General features: G+C 37.8%; 2 protein-coding genes across 3 annotated transcripts; one reads left to right on the forward strand and one right to left on the reverse strand.

Annotated features, from left to right (window-relative positions):
- The first annotated feature begins 2,519 nt into the window (after nt 1-2,519).
- LOC122296205 (F-box protein At5g07610-like) lies at nt 2,520-4,274 on the forward strand. The gene has a single exon (XM_043105696.1). The coding sequence runs from the start codon at nt 3,242-3,244 to the stop codon at nt 3,824-3,826; it is 585 nt and encodes a 194-aa protein (XP_042961630.1). The 5' UTR covers nt 2,520-3,241; the 3' UTR covers nt 3,827-4,274.
- A 499-nt stretch (nt 4,275-4,773) lies between these two features.
- On the reverse strand, nt 4,774-22,737 carry LOC122296204 (probable acyl-activating enzyme 17, peroxisomal). Of its 2 annotated transcripts, XM_043105694.1 has the most exons (14): nt 22,388-22,737; nt 21,220-21,349; nt 20,840-21,108; nt 19,983-20,187; nt 19,624-19,664; nt 19,389-19,514; nt 11,717-11,790; nt 9,494-9,714; nt 8,192-8,286; nt 7,810-8,026; nt 7,413-7,538; nt 7,235-7,333; nt 5,264-5,476; nt 4,774-5,180 (listed from the first exon to the last, which is right to left on the reverse strand). In XM_043105694.1, the coding sequence occupies exons 1-14, from the start codon at nt 22,639-22,641 to the stop codon at nt 5,070-5,072; spliced, it is 2,181 nt and encodes a 726-aa protein (XP_042961628.1). In that variant the 5' UTR covers nt 22,642-22,737; the 3' UTR covers nt 4,774-5,069. The 2 variants fall into 2 exon arrangements, with proteins under 2 accessions (XP_042961628.1, XP_042961629.1); XM_043105695.1 differs by lacking the exon at nt 21,220-21,349 and having other exon boundaries at nt 22,388-22,676.
- Nucleotides 22,738-23,255: the final 518 nt, after the last annotated feature.

A 23,255-nucleotide genomic window follows, 5' to 3' on the forward strand; every position in this document is an offset into this window, starting at 1 on the left:
CAAAGCTACAAGTCTTGAATCATCATCTTCTGATGCAACTACAAGTCTTGAATCATCATCTTTTGATGCAGCTACAAGTCGTTGATACTAGAATCTTCTTTTTGGCATTCTGTTTTGCTATTTTGTTTTATTAGTGAGCTATATAGTTAGTTATTTTTAGTTAATGTCAGTTAGGCTATACACCACAAGTTGTGAGCCCTTCTCAACTTTGTACAAATTCAATGATTGAGCAATATAATTTTATAGAGCATTCTCTGTACATCCATGGCGTAAACCTTCCCCTCTCTTCTTTTCTTTTACTTTGTCATAGAAGGTGCCCCAAAAGTTGATCTAGGGACTTTGGTTCCAATCTGGTAGTACTTGAGGCGACCAGTGTGTCAAAGTCTGAGGGTAGACAAACAAGAATATAAGAGGTGAGTTTAGAATCATTGATGGGTTGGCCAATAGCATATAGGGCTATAGTGAAGGACTTGTATTTTGGAAATAATTTTGGAATGAGACATTGCCAAGTAGCAAGTTGGTAATAGGTATGCATGACTCGAGCATTAGAGAGTGGTAAGGATATTGTTTCAAGTTCATGGGACGTTTAGACTAGTGATGTTATTAAGGGTAGTTTCAGAAATGGTGGAATTAAGAGTACTGTAGACAAGTTGGTCATATTCAAGCGAAAGACCAAAGGCCGGATGAGGGGAGGGGAGTAAGGGTAGAAGTAGATGTAATAAATTATGGAGGTGGGTATATTTCACCAAAGACATAATCGAAAAGCTTTTGGCCATTGGGTTTTTCATGCCATGTAGTTGTCCTTGATAGGCTTGACTTGAATATGGTGGGCTAACATCAAGATATTGCAGTTTGGTGGTCAGGAGGGTGACAGTACATTAGAGATGGGTGAGAAAGACTGAGATTCATAAGAAGACATGAGAGAGAGTTCATCTTAATTTATGACATTTTTTTTTATAAGTTATGGCTGGAGCATTATACTCTTGATCAATCACGGCTTCATCTTAATTCATTTGTTGTAGAGAATTCTTGTTCAACTGCAACTCTCTTGTCCTTAGTTCTTGGTATAGCAACAACTTGTTTCAACATGCCCCCAGAAATCTCAACCCTTTAATTGTCCTTTTCTCTAGACTCCTACTAGTAACTTCTTGTTATCCTCTCTTGTATTTAGCCACATAATATGATTACCATTTCCTCTCAAATGATATGAACTTCTGAAAATGAGATTCTCTTTGACTATTTGCTCCAAATAGGTTTATCATAATTGTTTAGCCCCAAATAAGTGATGCTTCATGCTCTAAGAATATCTCTTTTATTAATGACATGTTCCATTATCATGTATCTATATCTAGAGAAATGATATTTATAACATAGAATACGCAAGTATCATGCAGTATTTTTTTTTAAAAAGTGAGTAAATATGATACTCACTTGAAAGAATTAATGTTTTAATGGTGGATCATACTCTTTTTTAAAATGAGTGCGCAATGTTTGTACAATACATGATTGTATCTAACATTACTCTTATATTTATTCTCTTACTTTTGCATTTTAATTCATGATTTGAACTTTGTAAGTTGTCGGTCAAGTTAACCATTTGTCCCTCCATATGTATATATATATATATAATTTGCTATTTCTAATCCTCCATTTTAACCATTCTCTTTATTTTTTTTTTTTTGGGGGGGGAGGTGGTAGTTTCCAGAGCTTCAGGTTCAAGAGTATAGACCCAGACTAAGCGTTAGGTAGATCTTTCCTAGACCCAATACCCAAAGGCCTGGACTAGCCAAGCCCCTCGGCAACCTGACTAGGGACTCTTGACTAATTTAAGCTGGGCATGCGATTTCGGGTGAGGAGATGGGGCACTACCCAGGGAATGCGGGAGGCTACAACAACGAGAGAGGAAGGGAACACGTCATATCGATGAGACTAAACTCTAAAATTCATCATATTTAATTGCACTAATTACCTACAACATTTTAAATATTTTATAACTTAATTATTAAATAAAATATGAAAAATGAGTAATATTACATATAGTTATAAAATGCGCAATAATCATGCAGTCGCTTTGAAAAAAAAGTAGAGTCTATAATTAAAAAATTAATTTTTTTTATATGAGTCTCGTATTTATACATTTTTTTTAAATGATTGCACAATACTTGTGCACTTATGACAACAATGATAATAAAATAAAATAAAAATAAATTTAATATGTGGTATAGAGAATGATGAGTAATGAAGCTGGGTTACACACTATTCGACACAACACAGATAGCAGCTTCCCACATATTTGTTTTCCTCTTATTTTTTCCTGTCTTTAGACTCTTTACCTTAACTGGGTTGTTTGGTTCTGTATGCATCTAGTTTTTTATTTTTTATTTTTTATATGTTTTGTTTTGCTCCGTTTTATTAAGATTTTACTTTATCGTTATCTTGGTGTAATGTTTAAATTGATCTTAATATTGATTTTAATATCTGAGTTGAGATTTTATAATTATTTGTATTTCCAGATATTTTGAATGTAATCACGATCCTCAAGAATAAGTAACGAATATAAATAAAATTGGTACCGTCTTCTTAAAAAAATAAAAGACTCCCCAAGAAAATTAGCAGGCAGATATTGCAGCCTGCAGGGGCCGATTAGCGCGGGCGGGAAAACCATTCTACGCTTTCTGCCAATCTGGTGGCAGTTTGCCGCGCTTGTTTTCTGTTCTTTTTTCGCGCATAAAGTGCCCATCTTTACTCTTTTCTTTCTTCCTCAACCACAGCTCGTTCTGAGCTCTGATACCAGCAAAATGCACAGTTGTAGCAATACCAATCTTCTGAACAATACCTCGGCAGCACCTGAGACGATCGCAATCAACGATCCTCATCCGTGTCCCTGTAAAGCCTCTTCTCCGCTTCAAATGCGTCTCCAAGCGTTGGCTCTCCCTCATCTCCGACCCTCGCTTGCCGCCGCAGCCACCACCACCACTGCCTTCACCGCACTTCTCTCTCCGGCATCTTTCTCAGTAGAAGAACCCCATCGCATTTCTAGTTCGTCCCCCTTGGTGAGACCCGCACCAGGCCTCCCTTCACATCTCTCGATTTCATCACTGCCAGCGACCCCACTACTTATTCGGGTATCAAGATTTCGCATTCTCGCAATGGATTGCTCTTGTGCCGTAGCGTCAACAAGACACTGGCAGACCAATGCCATTGTTACTAAGTGTGTAATCCTGTCACCAGGCAATTCTCAATGCTTCCTCGTCTGAGTTCCGAGGGACCCATCACGATATTTGGTCTTTCCTTGGCTTTTGAGCCAACCGAATCGCCTTATTACCATGTGGTCTGTGTTCGGAGCAGTGACGTCTCAGATTATTTTTACCAACTTGAGGTCTATTCATCCGAGACCCGTGCTTGGAGGCCTCGCATCTCGCCGTTCGTCGCGCAGTCCGACATGGTGTTCGACAACGGTGTGTTCTGGAACGGGGGGATTCATTGGCTTAGTCCCTCGGGAGCTGGATTGTGTTTTGATATTGAAGAGGAGATCCTCGGAGTAATGCCGAGTGCTCCGGTTTCGGAAGGGTGCGCCGATAGGAGGCCTGGATATTTTGGAACGTCCGGCGGCCATTTGCACCTGGTTGAGGCCTATGGTTCTTGGACGACCCGATTCAAAATCTTTGAGATGGAGAGAGACTACACTAGGTGGTTGGTCAAGTACGAGGTTGATCTTGGTCAACTCGTTGTTGATTTTCCTGAGACAGTATTAATTCGGGACTTCATCATCAAAAGTGAGTACACTAACTACGCTTATATGGTCTCAACTGCATATAATGGGTAACTTATGGTATGAAGCTTGCTATATGAATGTAAAGGGGGTGTTGAATGTGTACTGATATGTACTTGGGAAATCAAAGTTTCCCGAGGAGTTCATTAGATTGTGCACTGTGAACTGGGAATTTCTCTTGAAGTGTATTGATTCTGAATCTGAATTCATCAATGTGGATTAGCTATTGCTATCATAGTGGATTAGCGATTGTTAGAAATTATCTTGCCTGCTTTTTAACATTGTCATTAAAGAGATTACACTAGCACAATTACCGATTTGACCACATTCGGCACTGTCAAAACCATTTTTTTCTTCTTGAGATATTCAGATTGATACCTATGACTTCAAAGTTGAACCTCTCTCATTACTCCACTTAGTGATTGTGGTAGAGATGTAGCTATCAGTCTCATATTAGGCATTAAAGTGGCGAGGATGATGACATTTTTGCCTTTGGATTATTAGTTTCCGAAATATATCAAGAAAAGAAAATAGTTAAGAGACTTGATTAATTTTGAATATCTTATTAAGAAATAGAAATTTGAGAAAGCAGCTCGGCCGATCATTCTAATTTCTGCTGGCATCTTGCATTTGTAAATCGTGCGTCGGAGTTTCTAGCCAAGGTTGAGAAATTGTGTCTTTTATTTTTTAACTCAAGGCATTCCTCTGGTGTAGAAGGCTAAAATGTGGGTTAAGCCTGAAGTTGTTGATGGTGGAAGTTGTCTTTCTGGGTTGCTTTCAAGAACTAGCACGAAGTCGATCCTTTACCACCAGCACTGTTTCATTTTATGCCCTTTGATGTTTTGAGTCTTGATGGATTTCTTTAGTGATGACTTCCACAAATAGATATTGGCTTTTCAAGCCAAACTAAAACTTCCATTTGTCCCAACAAACTATATCCATGACTATAACGATCCAAGGCACAGACCGACTCACATGACTAAAAATGGGTTTTTGCTGACTGTGGGCAAGGTTTTCATGTGCTGAATTTATTTACTTTGAAATAATACATTAGATGTTTCTCTGTGAAGCAAAATCAGATCCCTGTATATGTTGAAAGTTTCTGTCCCAGATAGCATTCAGAGTAGATCAGCTGATCTTTAGCCACCAAAAAGATGAAAAAAGGAAATTGAATAGCCACTATATGAGTTCTTATCTTATTTTATGATATCTTCTGAGACAGATCCTCGTGGATAATCATTTCAGATATGAACAGAGATAGCAGGTCAAAGCTTTCATCAAGAATAACATACATCCATCATAACCTAGAATTCTCATCAAGTTGAGCGAGCTGCTGACGCAAAACCCTTCTCATAACCTTATTTGTTGCTGTCCTTGGAAGAGCTGAGAGAGGCACCACCCGAAAAACCTACACAATTCAGAATACCGGTTAGATTGTCCATCCAAAAGTTTTATCTGAAAAGCAACTATATGTGAAGCAAACATTAATACCCTGAATAAAGGATTTAGATTTTTCTGCACTGCTGAATTGAAAAGTATCTTTAACTGATTTAAGTCGGCTTTCATGTTATCTGAATCCTTGAATACAACCGCAATTACCAACTGTTCAGGTCCTCCTCCAGGCGGTGGCACACCAATGGCAGCTGTCTCGAGCACATTGTTATCTACCGCATTACAGATGCGTTCAATTTCAACAGAACTCACCTGCCCAAAAGAAGGGAATTGGTAAGGGCAGACTGCATATACTGTTTTAATGTCGAGGAATCCCTGAGACAGTGCAAACACGTCTTTCACCGGATTAAACTTGAACCTGTTTAATCATCCCCATCACATGGATCAAGTAAATTATCGACTTTCCATGATAAGATGTGGCCCCTAAAAATAGTTTACACTCTTGGGTTTGAACCTTATAACTGAATAGAGCATATCACCAAGACTAAGTTCCTTACCACTTGAGCCAACCCCTACCCTAGGGAACTGCACATATAATCCATTGGTAAAGACTAATTTGGAGATATGGACAATTAGGGAATAAATACCGATTATTTTTTATGAAATAGATATTATTCATTTAGTATATAATATGGGAGTATTTTGGTCAATGGGTTTCTAAAAGTTAGACTGACAAGTGAAGTGATCGAAACAATCCACTAGTACACTCGAGTTTGAAACGTAGAGGATCTTTATCCACTAGCACATTTCTCCAAGTACAAGGCAAGTGTTCCGGAAGAACAAGAAGTACAATTTAACAAATGTTCCCATACATAATAGTCTCTCACAAAGATGTGCAGGTGGGTCAAGCATCATAGTTTAAGATAATAACAATAATGATGATGATGATGATAGGAAACAAATTGGTTAAAGGAGGGAAAAAAAAAAAAAAAAGAAAAAAAAAAAAAGAAAAGATACTTGGATTTATGCGGGTGAGTAAGAGCCGTAGTTATTTGAGAAAAACATTGATTTTGATTTTTGATTGTGTTTTGTTTCTTTTTTTTTTTTTTTTTTCTTTCCTCTAGCCAGGAAAACCTTGAATTTGACTATTTTTACAAGCAACCCATTATTTGTTGAAGATATGAGAAAAAGGGAAAAAGAAACAAGAAAAAAAGATGTAAAGCGACCAAAAAAAGACACAATAACAAGAACAACAAAACACCAGTCTAAACAAAAACAGGCTTAAACCAAGCACCACAATAGATAGACAAACAAATCGTTTGGACGGTTAGATTATTCAAAATCCTAATACTCTGGATCATAGAATAGGGATAACAGGACGTAACACCCCACAAATTTCTCGGCTAATAAAAAGATTTCACCTAATCCAAAATAGTTAATGATTCAAACCTAATTACTAAGCCCCAAAAAAATATTTGATATCTGCTGGAATAGAATTTGGGCCCGTAGTCCATTAAAAAGAGAAAATTAGCCGATAGTCTCAAGTGGGCTTTTCATACATATAAACCCAAAAAATTTTTGAAAGTGGGCTTAGTGCTAGGCCCGGGTGTTACAAGGACACTATTGGATTATCCAAACTGTAATACTTGGATAATAAAGGGAATCCTCGCATAGTGAGTCCTTGTTCTATGGAACAAGTAATATGTATCAACAGTACAGCTTTGGGAAAAAACCTACTGCAAGCATCAGCCATAACTCAATCCCTTACTATATAATATATGATTCTTAACTGAAAACTCTAACCTGGGACATGTTATCACACAACACAGGACCATTATATCAACAGAACTTTTTCTTTACACTTGATAGAAATCTTATATAAATATCGAGGACAAAATCATGAAGAAAACAGTTACTTCCACAATTTTTTCTAATTGGAAAGATTTACTCCTGGATACTTCTTGAATTAATCAAACTAGTGTCATTTTCCAAGTGTCCATATGTGTCATTAGATTTCACAACAAAGTTGCATTGGGAAGTGAATCATATTCCACAAGGAACAATGCATACCTTGATACCTCCGAGATTCATTGTATCATCTGCACGACCATGTGCCTGGTAATATCCTGTAGAAGTCCGCTCAAATACATCCCCATGCCTCCGAAGAACCTGCATAAGGAAACTCAACTGCAAAATTCAAGAAGCTTATACACCAAATTATCCTGAAGATGGAGAAGAATTTACTTACCCTTCCTTTCCAGGAAGGCATTCCCTTAAAGTAGACATCATAGTGATTGGCATTCAGCAGTGTATTAGAAGCCCCAAACATGAGGGGACCAAGTGCCAATTCACCAATCCCCGGTTGATTCTGCGGCTATAATCGAAGATGACAAGATGATATTGAGTACCTCAAATAAATGTATGACAAAAAAGAAGGATAAATTCTCATAAAAATTATTTATGTCAATTACCAATGAAATTTTAAGGAACATTCAATGTGAGGTGACTTGAAAAGTAGTAGTCAATGCCAAGCAATTTGCAAATATAACATTAGTTTGCAAATGCATAAGTTATTAAAAAGATTCGTCATGATACTATAGTCTAATTAATCTTTATTCCCCTAAAAAAGGTTATTTGTTACTTACAATGGGATGACCATCGTTGCCAAGGATAAACAAACAGCAGCCCATAGCTGGTGTGCTGAAAGCAGCCAATGATTGAGCCTGCAATAATGAGCCAGTGATAAATCCGCCTCCAATCTCTGTGCCACCACAATATTCAATGATAGGCTTATAGTGAGCTCTCCCCATCAGCCATAGGTATTCATCAACATTAGATGCCTCACCAGTGGAGCCAAAGCAACTACCACAATTTAAAATAATCAATACAGCTTGAAACAGCCAAAATTGGAGAAAAACCCACAGTTGACGTATACCCTACTTTCAATTAGGTAAAATACACAAGTAACACTCAAACACAAATGGTACTTCAAAAAGATGAAGGGTAACAACTGTTACTTATACCTACCGGATGGCAGACCAATCAAAACCAGCTGTACAGTTTCTACCCTTCCATGCCCGAACAATACTTGGGATCACACCAAGCATAGTAACTTTAGCATCCTGGACAGATAGAAAGTATATTCGTTTAGAAAACATACAAAAATGAACAAACAAAATGTTTAGCGAAAAATATTCTGAATATGAAAACATGCAACAATAAATGCTGTTCAACATCATTTCAAAGTAATCTTGAAATTTTTATTTTTTTACTTTTTTCTAAATAAAATAGTATTAATTTACAAAAGTGGGACAAATTTAAATATATAAATTTTCAATATTGAGGAGTCATAAAGTTATCTCTCTTATGCCCCTTAGCTTGGGGCATCTTGCCATCCCCCACTAAATAAAGCCCCTTCTATGCTCACCATGCTTGTCAAAAATCAAGTCATGGAGTAAGAGCTCTCCCATTATAGAGCGCTATTGCTATTGAATCTTTCTTTAACTCAGTTTGTGTTTAAATGTAGTGAGGGGTTGTCAATAACTACTCACTTGGATGTTTGGCATTCCTTTTTGGGTGAACTTACTAACTGAACCCAAGATTTTTGGCATTTATGGTTATGAACAAAGAAATATCTACTTAAACATTTGCCCAAAAAAGTTATTTAAGTGTGTAGGAGCAACTATTACACCAGGAGATTTACAAGCACATCATCAGTGGAAAGAAGAAATTAACATGAAAGATTTGGGAATGTTTGGATGTAAGATAAGATCATGAATAGTAGAGAAATGTTTGTAAATAGTTGTAAAATCTTTTTGAGATGAAGTTTTGATAGGTTTGACGAATAGCATAAAAATATTTTATGTTTATCATAATAAATAATTTTCAAAAAACTAATAAAGCAGGAAAAAAAATTATCACAGGATGGCTGCTGCTTTATTTTTATAATTTTTGTTTAAAATACTAATTAGACAATAGCTTTTTGAGTTTTTGGTTTTTTCAAAATTTGAGTAAGGCAATTTTTATGTTTGTATGTTTGGGTATGAGATGATCTTTGGCTGAAAAATATCTTTGACTTTTGAATGAACCATGTTACCTAAACATGCCTGAATAAAGGCACAAGTGAAAGGGAATGTCCTTCTGGACAAACTGAAACCCCCTCTCCTTCCCTCATGTAAAACCACAAATTGGTGCGTGAATAATGAAAAAGTTGATGGACTCATATGTGTGCAAAGTCCAACATTTGGGGACGGCTTTATAATGATTCCATGGCTGCCAATTATAGCTTTGACTGGGACCATTTTAGTACACAAAACTCAAAATTTTCACCTGAACAAATTTGGCAAATCCAGAACCAAGGGGAGATCCATTATACAAAGCCATGGAAGCCCCATTTAACAATGAAGCATATACCAGCCAAGGACCCATCATCCAGCCAAGATTCGTGGGCCAGGCAATGATGTCACCTCTTTGGATATCCATGTGGCACCATGCATCTGCGGCAGCCTTAAAAGGAGTTGCATGGGTCCAAGGAATTGCTTTTGGCTCTCCTACACCAGGAAATATGCAGAGTCAAGTATTTCAGCATATTTTAGAATTTAATCAATGCTTTTCACATATTGTGCTTGATTGGCACTGTAGTGCATAATTACTCCCCAGGAAAACAGACACCTTTGTTTGAACTACAAGAATGCTAGACTGAAGATAGTTTCCTCTAACCTTCAATAAAACAAAGCACTAATTACAGGTTTCTGTGGTTGACATCAAACGTTGCTTCCATTCTAAATTCATAACTTGGTGAAGAGAATATTCAAGGGAGAGGTCTGAGAGAAAATCTAAATTGTAAAAGCTTAGTTACCAGATAATTCTTTTTTTGATAAGTAAACCAGATAATTGTTTGGACTGGAAGCAAAGTCCCATGCATACTAGTTTTTTTATCGGTATCAATAGGATTATCACTTTGTACTACCTCTTTTTTTGTTTTGCTTTCTTTTGTTTTTGTTTTTGTTTTTGCTTTTATGCTTCTTTTCTCTTCTTTTTTTGATGATTTTTAGGTCCCCCTTGGAAAAATCAGGACTCTTGGCAGTCTTCAATTCTATTGTGGACCTTCATTAAGGCAGAAGGCATGTAATGAGTTATGCATCAAACAAAGTGAGCCATACGAACCAGCAATAGAATTGCAAAAACCGACTAGAGACAGAAAAAAACAGGCTTGCATTAGTAAAAACTTCTATCTCCATCAGATTAGAGCAACCGATGGCAATTGCCATAAATTCAAATGATAGTTGTGACAATTTCAGGAGAAAACATTACAGAAGTTGCTTTTACCAAACTTCCTTCCATTTTCTTTTTCTCAAATCTGTTCCATTTATTTCTCAATTCCGTTCCGATGCATGTCCAACTTGATCCATAAGGGTGCAGTCTCTTGGTCAAAGGCTGGGTATGGGATAAACTGAAGAATCGGACATTCTGGGTTTGATTAGCCACTAGGAGTTTCCTTGAATGATCTGGTATACGGTTATTGAGGATAGCGTCATGTTATAGGGTACTTCAGAGGAGTGGGTCCCAAGGGGCCTACCTTGGCGACATTCGACATCATAATAATAAAAGTAGTTGTTCAGAATCACTTGAAACCAACATACCCTGAATACGACAGAGATATCACTACTATATGTATAAGATACTCCACTATAAGGAAATCATGCTACGCAGTCACTGGGATATGAATGACACCTTGCCTGACAAATGGCTCAATTATCAGCCACCAAGAAAGTTTTTCAAAAGTTATTTAACTTTTTTGGGGTAAATCTGCCACTATTTCACTTGCATTTCTAAGGGTTTCATGCCACACAAGATTCCAAATTATCCAGATACTTTCACCGTACGGAATACCTTAAGAAGTTTGGTTCTTATAGTTAACAACCTCAATAAAATCTAAGTCACATTTGAGCCTGTACTCCATAAATACTAGTTAAGGTTATAATCGAGCCATTTGGAATCTATTATAAAGGGATTGAACTTCTCCCTATCCAGGGTATTACAATCTGCCAACCCCGCCCCCCCTCCTCCTCCTTCCTCCTCTCTCTTTCTCTCCCTCTTCCACAGCCCCAGCCTCAACATCCTCATCAGACCATTCCATCATACAGGTGACACAACTCAAGTTGCACACTTTTGGTTAACCTGGCTCTAATACCATTTTGTAACGACTAAATGAAGGTCTAAGCCACATCTCGACCTATACTCTAAAAGGACTAGTCAAGACTATAATTGAAGCCCCTTGGAATCATTATAAAGGGCTTGAACCTCTCCTTTCCAAGCAATGTGGGATTTGATTCACCACTTCAAGTGGTGAAAAGAACAAAATCATTAAATGTTACTGTACTAACTATTACTTTTATATTAAGCAGGATGGAGATCAGCACTCAAATTTAACAATTTGAATTGTCAAAACTTAACCATTGGTTCTTCAAGAATAGTCCACTTTGCCATTTTGAAAATGAAAGGAAAAGACAAATAAAGCTTTGTGGGGATTAGAGTTTAACTTTTGGTTACCTGTAGTTCCAGATGAGAAAAGAATGTTCATAAATGCTTCCACTGGTTGTTCTATGGCAGCAAACTCATGTTCCCTGCACATGTGATATGAATCGTGGAAAAAAATAAATAAATAAATAAATAAAAGCAGTGGCATCAGAGTTTCACTGAATTTTGAATCTACTAACATTTAATCAGACAAATGTGAGATTATTAATCAAGCAACTTTGGATATCTACATTACACTGTTTCTGTACTAAAAAGTTAAAAAATATAGTGTGTAACAGCTTTGACGCATTAATGCTTACAAAAATTGACCTTGTAGTCTAAACGGTTAATGGCGAAGGGAACAAGAAATGTTGCTACAGACTCTGCTACATATCAACTTAAAACCTAGAACATCTTAAAATTTGTATACCTAGAGTTTGTGTTCAAGAAAGCTCCTTGAAAGGGAAACTGCTCAAGATTGCTTTCATTATGTAAAATTACAGGATGAATTACCCATCATGTTCCAGCTGTAGTAAGGAAAAAAAACTCAAAAATTTTAATCTCTTTGAATATACAGAAATCATCATCATTTTGATAGCCTTTTCTGTTATCCTAGGTGAGAACATTACATGGTGTCCTCTTGAGTATATCTCTCTCCATGCTCTTGGTCTGGGGTGCCTAATGCCTATTTCCAGTGCTTCTCATCAGAAATAGCTTTCTCCCTATTCCTTCTTCTCTTCTATTCACTAGCCCAGTTTTATTGGTGGGTAAGATGTATTCGATGAGGAAACTAATGGTAGATACAAAGGTCTTCTAGGTCCTAGTGTGTTCCATATTGTTGAAAGATGGAGGAAGGTGGTGAAGGATGTAACAGTGGGTAGAGTTACGGTGGGCTGGCAGGTGAATACAGTAGAAGTATGTGCAATGTCCACGGGCAGTAAAGATTTATTCAAATGTTCCCTGAAGGGAACAGAGCATATCTCACACAACAGTGCTCAAACTCCAATGGTTGTTACATGTATAAGGGAAGACTCCTCAAATCAAGCAAACCAAGATCAAGATCACAAGACCCGAATCATAGGCTGAAAGTGTGCAAGGAAATATTCTGTAATGGCTAGGAAAATCTTGAGTAAATGCTCTGTAAATTGTAGGCTTAAATTTAGCATTCTTTCTTAAACTAGAACATAGACACTTGTATATATTTTTGATGAAATCAATAGCAATCCGTGTGGTGTTTTTCACTCAATAGAATTTAAAACTTTCTGTATTCATAGTTTTAAATCTCATCATGGTATCAGGAGAGCCATCCTCCACCGAGAATTCGATCCCCCAATCTGAAAATACCCATAACCCGATCACCCAACCAATCTCTCCAACAGAAATCCCTCTCATTGCTCTCAATATTTCTTCCCAAATCAATGAAAAACTCACACCCTCCACCTTTCCTCAATGGCGTGCCCAATTCGAAGCTCTACTCATCGGCTATAATCTCATTGATTATGTTACCGGTGATAAGCCCTGCCCTAACCTTCATGACTCCACCACTTCCGCTCACCACAGAACTCACTGGATAAGACAAGATAAACTTATCCTAAGTGCCATTCTGGCCTCCACAACCACCACCATAACCCCATTCATTTCCATTGCCAAAACTTCCCAAGAAGCATGGCAAAAATTGCACACAATGTACGCTAGCAGATCTCGGACTCGTGCCATGCAACTTAAAGAGGAACTTACTCTGATCAAGAAGGGAAGCCAAACGGTTCAAGAGTACCTGCACACCGTTAAATCCCTCGCAGATGAAATCTCCCTCATCGATCATCCCATCTCTGCAGATGATTTAACGCTTTACATCCTCAATGGCCTGGGTGCTGATTTCCGTGAGATTGCTGCCCCTATTCGTGCTCGGGAACGCCCACTCACCTTTGAGGAGTTACATGATCTTCTCGTGGGTCATGATACATATCTACGCCGTCTTGAAGTCTCCTCTCAGCAGCTGGTAGCATCGGCCAACTACTCTAATCGCCGATCGGGTTCTGGTTCCTTCTCTGGAAATCAACAATCTAAGGGCTTCTCCAAACCGAACGGGTCTGATCGCAATAATGGTGCCTCACAACATGCCAACTCCTCGGCCCAGTACCGAAACAGCAATGGCCCACGTGACAATCGGAAGACCAAGCCCAATGGCCAGCGGCGTTACACACCAAAGTGCCAACTTTGTGACCAGTTGGGTCACACGGCCAAATATTGTCCTCGTGTTCAATTTCCTGGAGCAACGGCAAACTGTGTTTCAACTTCACCAGCCCAAGAAACAAAGTGGCTTATAGATTCGGCAGCCTCTCACAATATCACTGGAGATTTGGCTAAATTATCCGTTCATTCTGAATATGATGGCACGGACGAGGTTGTCATTGGTGATGGTTCAGGTTTGCATGTCTCTCACATTGGTTCATTGGTTCTCCACACACCCACTCGAACTTTTCATTTAAATGATACCCTTTGTGTTCCAAATATACAAAAAAATCTTATTTCCGTCCATAATTTTACTACTCACAATAATGTTTTTGTGGAGTTTCATCCTCTTTTTTTTCTTGTTAAGGATCAGACCACGGGGGCGGTTCTACTCAAAGGTGCGTGTGAAAACGGTGTTTACACCCTTCCGGAGTCAATGGTGAAATCTTCTCAAAAAATGGTTGCCAACGTGCATGAAAGGACCTCCGTTGATGGGTGGCACAAACGTCTTGGACATCCATCTAATAAAATTGTCCAACAGCTTGTCAACTCTTTTTCTCTTCCAATAAAAACCGAGGACCATGTTTCTCATCTTTGTAATTCTTGTTCCATTAATAAAGCCCACAAACTTCCATTTCGGAAAAATAGTCTTCAAAGTCATGCTCCTCTTGACTTAATCTATACTGATGTTTGGGGACCCTCCAATTCTATTGGCCTTGATGGATCACGCTATTATCTCATTTTGGTTGATCATTTTACAAAATACATTTGGTTCTATCCTATGGAAACAAAATCTGGTGTTAGCACAATATTTCCTCAATTTAAACATCTTGTTGAAACCAGATTTCAATCCAAAATAAAAACCATTTATTCGGATAACGGTGGTGAATTTGTGGCTTTAAAAAAATATTTTTCTATTCATGGCATAAGCCACCTCACAACCGCTCCTCATACACCTCAACAAAATGGTGTTTCTGAGCGTCGTCACCGTCATCTAGTAGAAACGGGCCTCACTCTATTACATGATGCTTCCCTACCCTTGAAATATTGGCCCCATGCTTTTTCCACTGCGGCATATCTTATCAACCGTCAACCAACCCCTCTTCTTCAAAATATTTCTCCATTTGAAGCATTATTTAAACAACCACCAAATTATTTGAAACTAAAAAAATTTGGTTGTTTATGCTTTCCACTCACTCGGCCGTATAACACCCATAAAATGCAGCCCAAATCTGTGCCTTGTCTCTTCGTGGGCTATTCCTTGGCCCAAAATGCTTATAAGTGCCTTGATCCATTAACTAACAAAACCTATCACTCTCGGCATGTTCTGTTTGATGAAAACCGAAATGGCCTCTCTGCACATACACCCTCGTCGACCTCCTCAGCAAGTGCTCCATCCATTCACGTTGTGCCTTCATGCGTTCCGCAGCCTCCACCAGTGATTTCGACAGGGGAGAACCCATTCGCATCACCTTCAGGTAACGCCCCTTTCTCCTCTCCTTTTAATTCCGAAAATTTCAATTCTGTATCTTCATGCCCTAATCACTCTGCATCGCACGATATTCCATCATCATCATCTAATTCGCATGAAATTTCTCCCACCCATCACACTGATTCCTTGATTGGCACTGAACCCGATCCCTCTGCCTCACCTGCACAACAGCCCACTCGAATCCACTCCATGACCACTCGGTCCATGAATAACATTCATAAACCCAAACAATTCCATTTAACCACCAAACACCTCCTTCCCAGCACCATTGAACCAACCTGTGTGGGACAGGCTCTTCGTGAGCCACACTGGCGAACAGCCATGTCAGAAGAGCTAACTGCTCTCATGCGACACAGCACATGGGAACTGGTCCCTCCCCCGGATAACTGTACACCCGTGGGGTGTAAATGGGTCTTTCGGGTAAAGAGAAAGTCTGATGGGTCTGTTGATCGCTTTAAAGCGAGACTTGTCGCAAAGGGATACAATCAACGTCCTGGTTTGGATTATAAAGAAACATTTAGCCCCGTTGTGAAGCCCGCTACCATTCGAACTGTCCTAACCGTTGCTGTGATGCAGGGATGGCCTTTGAAACAACTTGATGTCAACAATGCATTTTTGCATGGAAAGTTGACTGAAACTGTTTATATGTCACAACCCCCGGGCTTCAAAGATGCCTCCAAACCTACTCATGTTTGTAGGTTAAATAAGGCAATTTATGGTTTAAAACAGGCTCCTAGAGCCTGGTACTCAGCACTAAAACAGGCCATATTGAGTCTCGGTTTTCAAAATTCCAAGGCAGACTCGTCTCTGTTTATATATCAGCACAATTCTGTCTTGTGTTATCTATTGGTTTATGTGGATGATCTGGTTATCACTGGTAATGATCTGAATTTTTTATCAAATATCATTGCTAAACTTGGAGTTCAATTCTCCTTAAAAGACATGGGGCAGCTTCACTACTTCTTGGGTATGGAAGTCATTCCTACAACATCAGGTCTCTTCCTATCCCAACATAAATATATTCGGGACCTTCTTTCAAAAACAAATATGATGGGTGCAAAGGAAGTCTCTACTCCACTGTCTACTAGCATGGCTCTAAAACTGGTTGATGGAACCACATCCTTTGACAGCACTGAATTTAGAAGTGTTCTTGGAGGGCTTCAATACTTGTCTCTCACACGCCCAGACATTTCCTTTTCAGTCAATAAATTGTCTCAGTTTATGCATAAACCAACTGTCACTCATTGGGCAGCTGCTAAGAGACTCCTCCGGTACTTGAAACAGACCATTTTCCATGGTATTCACATTAAAAAACATTCCAGCTTTACTCTTACTACATACTCCGATGCTGATTGGGCGGGTAATTTTGATGATCGTACATCCACCTCAGCATACATCAGCCTCCTTGGCTCAAATCCCATTTCTTGGAGTTCAAAAAAACAAAGAGCTGTTGCCAGATCGTCCACTGAGGCTGAATATAGATCTCTTGCAAATGCTGCTTCTGAAACAGTATGGTTGCTATCATTATTCAAGGAACTTGGCCTACCTGTCAAAACTTCACCAAAATTGTTATGCGATAATTTGGGTGCTACACAACTCAGCTTTAATCCTATTCAGCACTCCCGGATGAAGCATATTCAGATTGATCTCCATTTTGTTCGTGATATGGTTCAAAAGAAAATTCTGCATGTTCAGCATGTCAATACTCAAGATCAACTCGCGGATTTATTGACAAAGCCACTCTCAAGACAACGCATGGACTTCCTCAAAATCAAGATTGGCTTAGCCGATGGCACACCCATCTTGAGGGGGCGTATAAGGGAAGACTCCTCAAATCAAGCAAACCAAGATCAAGATCACAAGACCCGAATCATAGGCTGAAAGTGTGCAAGGAAATATTCTGTAATGGCTAGGAAAATCTTGAGTAAATGCTCTGTAAATTGTAGGCTTAAATTTAGCATTCTTTCTTAAACTAGAACATAGACACTTGTATATATTTTTGATGAAATCAATAGCAATCCGTGTGGTGTTTTTCACTCAATAGAATTTAAAACTTTCTGTATTCATAGTTTTAAATCTCATCAACATGATCATGGCAGTATATGGTCAAGAAGGGAGACATGGTTTCATTATCATCCCAAAAGGAGTGGAAGTGATGGATAAAATTTGCAGATGCTCTTAGGAATATCTTTGTTACAGGATCCTTTCCAAATGACGGCCCAAACAAAGGTAAGCTGGGTCTCAGTGGAGGCACACTACCAAGGGCGGAAGAAACAGGGTCATGCCACCTTCATGGTGTTGAGATTGGGCTTTTAGTGACACCTCTCCTATAATCTATAAAATTGCATGTGAGCAGGGTGCCTCAGCGGCTGAACTTATGGGAATTAAGGGTGCTTCTATTCAGTAGAGTGTCATCTTCCTCAAGGAGGCTCAGGATTGTCAAGTTAGAAGTGAAGGGGTTGATAACATGTTGTGACTCATCTACTGATTAAAAACAAATAAAGATGTGGTGGACTCTTTCTAGGAAAGGGAAATTCCCTGCACACTCATTTTATACGAGGTTATCACTTGTAATGCCCCAAGGGAGGCCCAAGCCACATTTTGGCCTATAGTCCAAAAGGACTAGTCAACGACAGAATTGGAGCCCCATTTGGAACCATTATAAAGAGCAAAAACTTCTCCTTCCCAAGCAAAGTGGGATCTTGTAGACCACCTACTCTAATAAATCAAGATGGGGTATCATATCACTAGCCAAGATGACAATCCTTTCTTGAGAAGAACATTTGGAGTAAGGTTCTTAAGGCAGCCCTCTTGGTATGAGCAGCTTCCCTAAGGAAGATCCTAACCATGAACAACCTAAGGAAGCGCCTTATAATCATTAATGATTGGTGTTGCATGTGCAGAAAGAGTGAATAAACAATGGATCATTTGCTAATTTATTGTGAAGTTGCAATGACTATATTGGTTGCCTTTTTCAGCAGAGTTCGAATTGTATGAATTATGCCTTGGAAGATGGTTTATCTTCTTGCCAGCTAGAGAAGTCTTCATGGCATCCCACAAACTGAGACAATTTGGAAAGGGATTCTCATATGCTTAATGTGGTGCATTAGATGGAAAGGAAAGATCGGAACTCTGATGTGAGGTTGCTAGCGCTTAAGGGTAAATTCTTTGGAAGAGTTTGAATTGCATGTGTTATGCCAGGGAAGTTGGCACAAATTGCAACAATTTGGAAACTAGTTCCCACATGATTTAATGTGGTGCATTTGGCGGGAAAATAACAGTAGGAACTTTGAAGATAAGAAACACTCCCTAGAAGAACTTCAAAGTCTCTTTTTCCATACTTTGTTTATATGGGCGATTGCTATAGACTTTGATGGGCCCAGTTTCCATGATTTCCTTGAATCTATTTCTAGTTTTTAACGTCATGTTTTCTCTTGTATATGTCCTATGTACTTGGGCATCGCCTATTTCTTTGTTAATATAAAAAATTTCGTTTTACTTATAAAAGAAAAAAAAAAAAGAATATTGAAAGAAGCATAATCGCTTAGACTGTTGGATTAAGAAAATCAATATTCCACATCTAACCAAAGAGCATTCTACTTTAATTAGGCATCTAGACTTTATCCCAAGCAAAAGGAGAAAAAGGTAATTGCAGGAAATCCCAATTTATGTAAACATTCAACTTCTCAAAAAATAAATTATGTAAACATTCTGAATCTTGGTGGTTCAAGTGCTAAAGTGTCATCACTTAGTTACTTGAATGATGAAGATATACATCGAGTTTGCTCTTTGCAACCTGGAAGGCATGGAATAGTATAATACTTCAAGAAAAGAGATCTTAAGCTTAAATATAGGCCATATATAGTTCATGATTAGAGTTGAGACAAGGTTGGGGGTGGGGATGGAGCAGCAAAAATGATATTGATGTTGCATGGTAGATTAAAAAGATGGCATAATCAGGAATTAATATAAAGTTCATACTTGAAATGTTTGACTCTTCCAAGAAAATCATGCCAAGAAATGTCATCATCACGCAATTTCATGCTAAAGCTAGAACCTCTGGTCGGGATCACAATTGCCATAGGTGACTGAGCCTCCACAATTCGACTGCAGGACTGAAAATACACTGTGAGATAGATTGAACTATGAAGGCAAAAAAAAAAAAAAAAAAAAAAAACATCAAGTTGCACCATATAACAGTGGAACAAAACTTCACCTGTACAATGGTATACTTTTGTCACCACGAATAATCAGATCCTGAAAAAAAGAAAATGGTTTGAAGGATTAGATAAATGAGTAACATATGGGGCCCAAAGGGCCAAGTTATAAAAAGAAATATGACCTGTTGAATAAGCAACAAGCATAGGAGCTATAAAATCTTACAGATAGAAAAAGAAAGAAAGAATGAAAGAAAGAAAGAAAGAAAAGTGGCTCAACAAGAGGCTCATTCTTTACCATGGAGTGGTAACTGAAAAAACCTTATACATGCCATCTTACTGAATTCTGCCAGAGCACATTCAAGTTAAATGTGCATTTCAATATAGAATAGGAGCATGAAGTTCCATAAGTAATTACCTGAGTAAATACAGCTTTTGCTTCTGATATTTTCAACCTTGTTGATATTTCAAGTGGAGCAAAACTGTCAGCTATGGACACAACAACATAGCCTGCCAGAACAATAGCTAGGTAGATAAACACAGAATTGACATCCATTGGCATATCAATTGCGATTGCAGACCCTTTCTCCAAGCCCAGTGCTTTGATTGCATGGGCAACTAACCTAAATATTTCAATGAAAACAGAATGTTAGAGATACAAATATTCAAACATAGAAAGCCTGATGTTAATAAAATGAAAAATAGTTATGTCAAAACCTCACTACAGTAGAACATGCTACCCTTACACAGTAAGCCAGAAAGTTTACCCCAAGATAGGGCAGACTTAGGCCATGAAAGTCTAGCAACCTTCCATCTAACATACTTCAGTCATATATTCCATAGTCCAGAAATGTATTGTTCATACAATTACTCAATCTTATATTGAAGAACATCTATCTACATAACATGAAAAACTTCCTAATTACAAGATAAAAAATGGAGCTTTTAGTTTGTTAAATGCTAATCCTCATCGGATAGTTGCAGTGTGCATCTTAGTGTTGGGTTTTCCTCCAGCATACTCAACCACCATCAAGGCAGCCTCTTCCTCGACCGCAAGCCAAAGAAATATGGGACCAAAACCCTTTTGTTTCATTTCCCATTTTTTTTTTATATATATATTTTGCTTTGTAACTTTTAGTTTTAGGGTATTTGTTGGGATCCCCCATCCCTTCCTACTGTACTGTTAGTTTTAGTTAGTTTTATCTCATTCAGGGGAAAAAAAAAATCTATAAATGAATTCAATAAGACAAATTGAATAAGGCGAAAATAGCATACCAAACCTCAGCACGAAACTCCCGGAGGGTCATCTTGCATACAGGCAGATCATCATCCCCTTCATTACGCCAAATTACCACTACATCATCCAAACTCCTTGTGGAATTTAAACTCAAGCAATTCTTTGCCGGATTCACTAATGCTCCGGGAAGCCACTGACCACCAGGGTATGAGGAATGGCTTTCCCCAAATGGACTCTCACGTAAGATACATTGGGGAGGCACAGAAAAAGATACACTCATTTCATCCAACACAGTTTTCCAATAAACCTAACAAACAAGTGACAGGAAGCCAAATGTATTAAATGGCTCAATAACCAAAATGATGCAAAATATTGAGAGCAATAAAGAAAGATAACCTTGATATTATAGTAACAGTACCTCAGGGTTTGAAACCGAAAATTCCTGGAAGTCAGAAAAGCTTGATATGGGGTCCTTATATTTTGAACCTAAAAACTCTTTACCCCGCCTCACTAACAGCTGACCAATATTTGTCAAGATTGCATTTTCCCTGGTGATGCATTATCCAGCAGTAATTTATCTCTATTCATACATTTGTTTTCACTTGGAAATATCCATAACGAATATACATATTTTCTAAGCATGCAAAATTAAATTATCAATGCATAAATATGGATGTAAAATTATGCCCACAGACAAACCTAGATTAACACAAACACACATTGCCGGAACCTCTAACATTGTTGCATTAATTGTGATTTTGATATATGAAAAGTATAAAATTTAATGTGTTGCTAATCCACGAGATTCAGCCATGAATTACAAACTACTCTTGTCAATCCGCAAAATCGCCAGAATAGACAAGACATGCAATATTAACATCCACATGCAAAACTAGCACGGTACATAAACAGAAGTTCGTAAATCAAAATGGATCTCTGAAAAATGAAATAAAATAATCCAGCTCACTTACAAAATTCACGAGTCAAAAAAAAAAAAAAAAGACTACTAGAAAAATACATTAAATTGCTAATTTTTAGGTCAAATCGGTGTTAAAACAGTTGCTTTTCAGACCAAAAAATAAGTGCTTTAATGAGTGATGACATCGTTCGACGGTTCGATATTGTATATATTGGGAAAAATTAGCTGGAAATTTGCAGTCAGATTTAATAACACGAATGTTAACAATACAGCCTCCAAAAATGAAATTCTAGAATGATTTTTCATTGAATTATTTCCCTCCGTATAATTTGAAATACTTGATTTTAGCCAATACGCTAACAATAGTACCAAGTCATCCTTTTATTTAGACTCCATTCACAACATTGAAGAAGAAACCGGAAAAGGTTATGTACTTTGGGCTCCATTTGTTCAACAAAAAACAACTTCTACAAAAAGTTATGTACTTCGTTGTTCTTTTTGGCCCCACTTTGACACTTTCCAGTAATCCCTCACGCCCCTTCATATTATGCCACTTATTTCATTTCCCTTCAGAAAGAACTTTCTCGCACAACAATATTTTCCGTGGAAACAAACAGAGCCTTAAAAGAATAAGAATCATGGTTACGAATGGGAGGGAGGAGCTTACGAATCGGGTACCCAAGCAGGCGGGTTGGGGCCGTAGTTCATGAAGCAGCCGTAATACATCATCTGGTGGAAGGAGAAGGGGAGGTCCGGGTTGAGTATATGCTTCGAGATATCCCGCCATGTTTCAGCAGTGGCAGGTCCGTAATTACGGAGTATCTCGGTGAGTCTTCCATGGATTCCCTCTGCAAGGTCCGGTGCAATTCCCTGTGCTTCGATGTCCGACCTCGTGATGCAGTCTAGAGCCTTGTACGCCATTATCCAATCTCTGAGCTTTCAGAGGGAGAGCTAACTTGCAGTGAAGTTGGTTGGAAGTTTTATTTATAATTATTTTTTTATTTTTATAATTAGGTAAACCATGTGAGATCTGGAGCAATTATACCAAACAGGGTGGGTTAGCTGTATAGATCAATCATCAAAATAGAGCTCTTCCATTTAAATATAGCACTAGGTATTTTAAAGTATAGATTATTTTTGAATTTTTCTTTTTCTAAGTAGGTGTTTAGATCACATTATTTATATTATTTAAATAATAAAATTTTATTTATAATATTTTAAAATTAAATTATGCCATAAAAATATTTTACTATACATTAACTTAATAATAAAATTTTAAATTATATTTATTAAATATATATAAATATTAAATTTTGATTACGCGGCATCTTATAATAAGATAAAAATATCTTATGACTTTAATCCGAAGATACTAAATAAATACTTACTAAATTTCTTTATGCCCGTGTTTAGCAAGTGAAGTAGTTTGAGATATTACTTTATTATTATTTACAGACAGTTTAATACTATTTATTATTTTTTTATTACTATTTATAGATCATCTAAAATTATCTCGACATCTAAATTTAGTCATT

This window comes from Carya illinoinensis, chromosome 15, assembly GCF_018687715.1.
Source record: "Carya illinoinensis cultivar Pawnee chromosome 15, C.illinoinensisPawnee_v1, whole genome shotgun sequence".
Classification (NCBI taxonomy): Eukaryota; Viridiplantae; Streptophyta; class Magnoliopsida; order Fagales; family Juglandaceae; genus Carya; species Carya illinoinensis.

Bases quoted from the DNA above. Each gene is read 5' to 3' on its own strand.
- LOC122296205 (XM_043105696.1), top strand. From the start codon at position 3,242: ATGCTTCCTCGTCTGAGTTCCGAGGGACCCATCACGATATTTGGTCTT.
- LOC122296204 (XM_043105694.1), bottom strand. From the start codon at position 22,641: ATGGCGTACAAGGCTCTAGACTGCATCACGAGGTCGGACATCGAAGCA. The intron at 19,665-19,982 runs GTAATTACTTAT...TCTTTTTTTCAG, and splicing joins CAAAAGCTGTATTTACTCAG to GATCTGATTATTCGTGGTGA. The intron at 9,715-11,716 runs GTAACCAAAAGT...TTCCTGGTGTAG, and splicing joins TTTCTCATCTGGAACTACAG to GAGAGCCAAAAGCAATTCCT.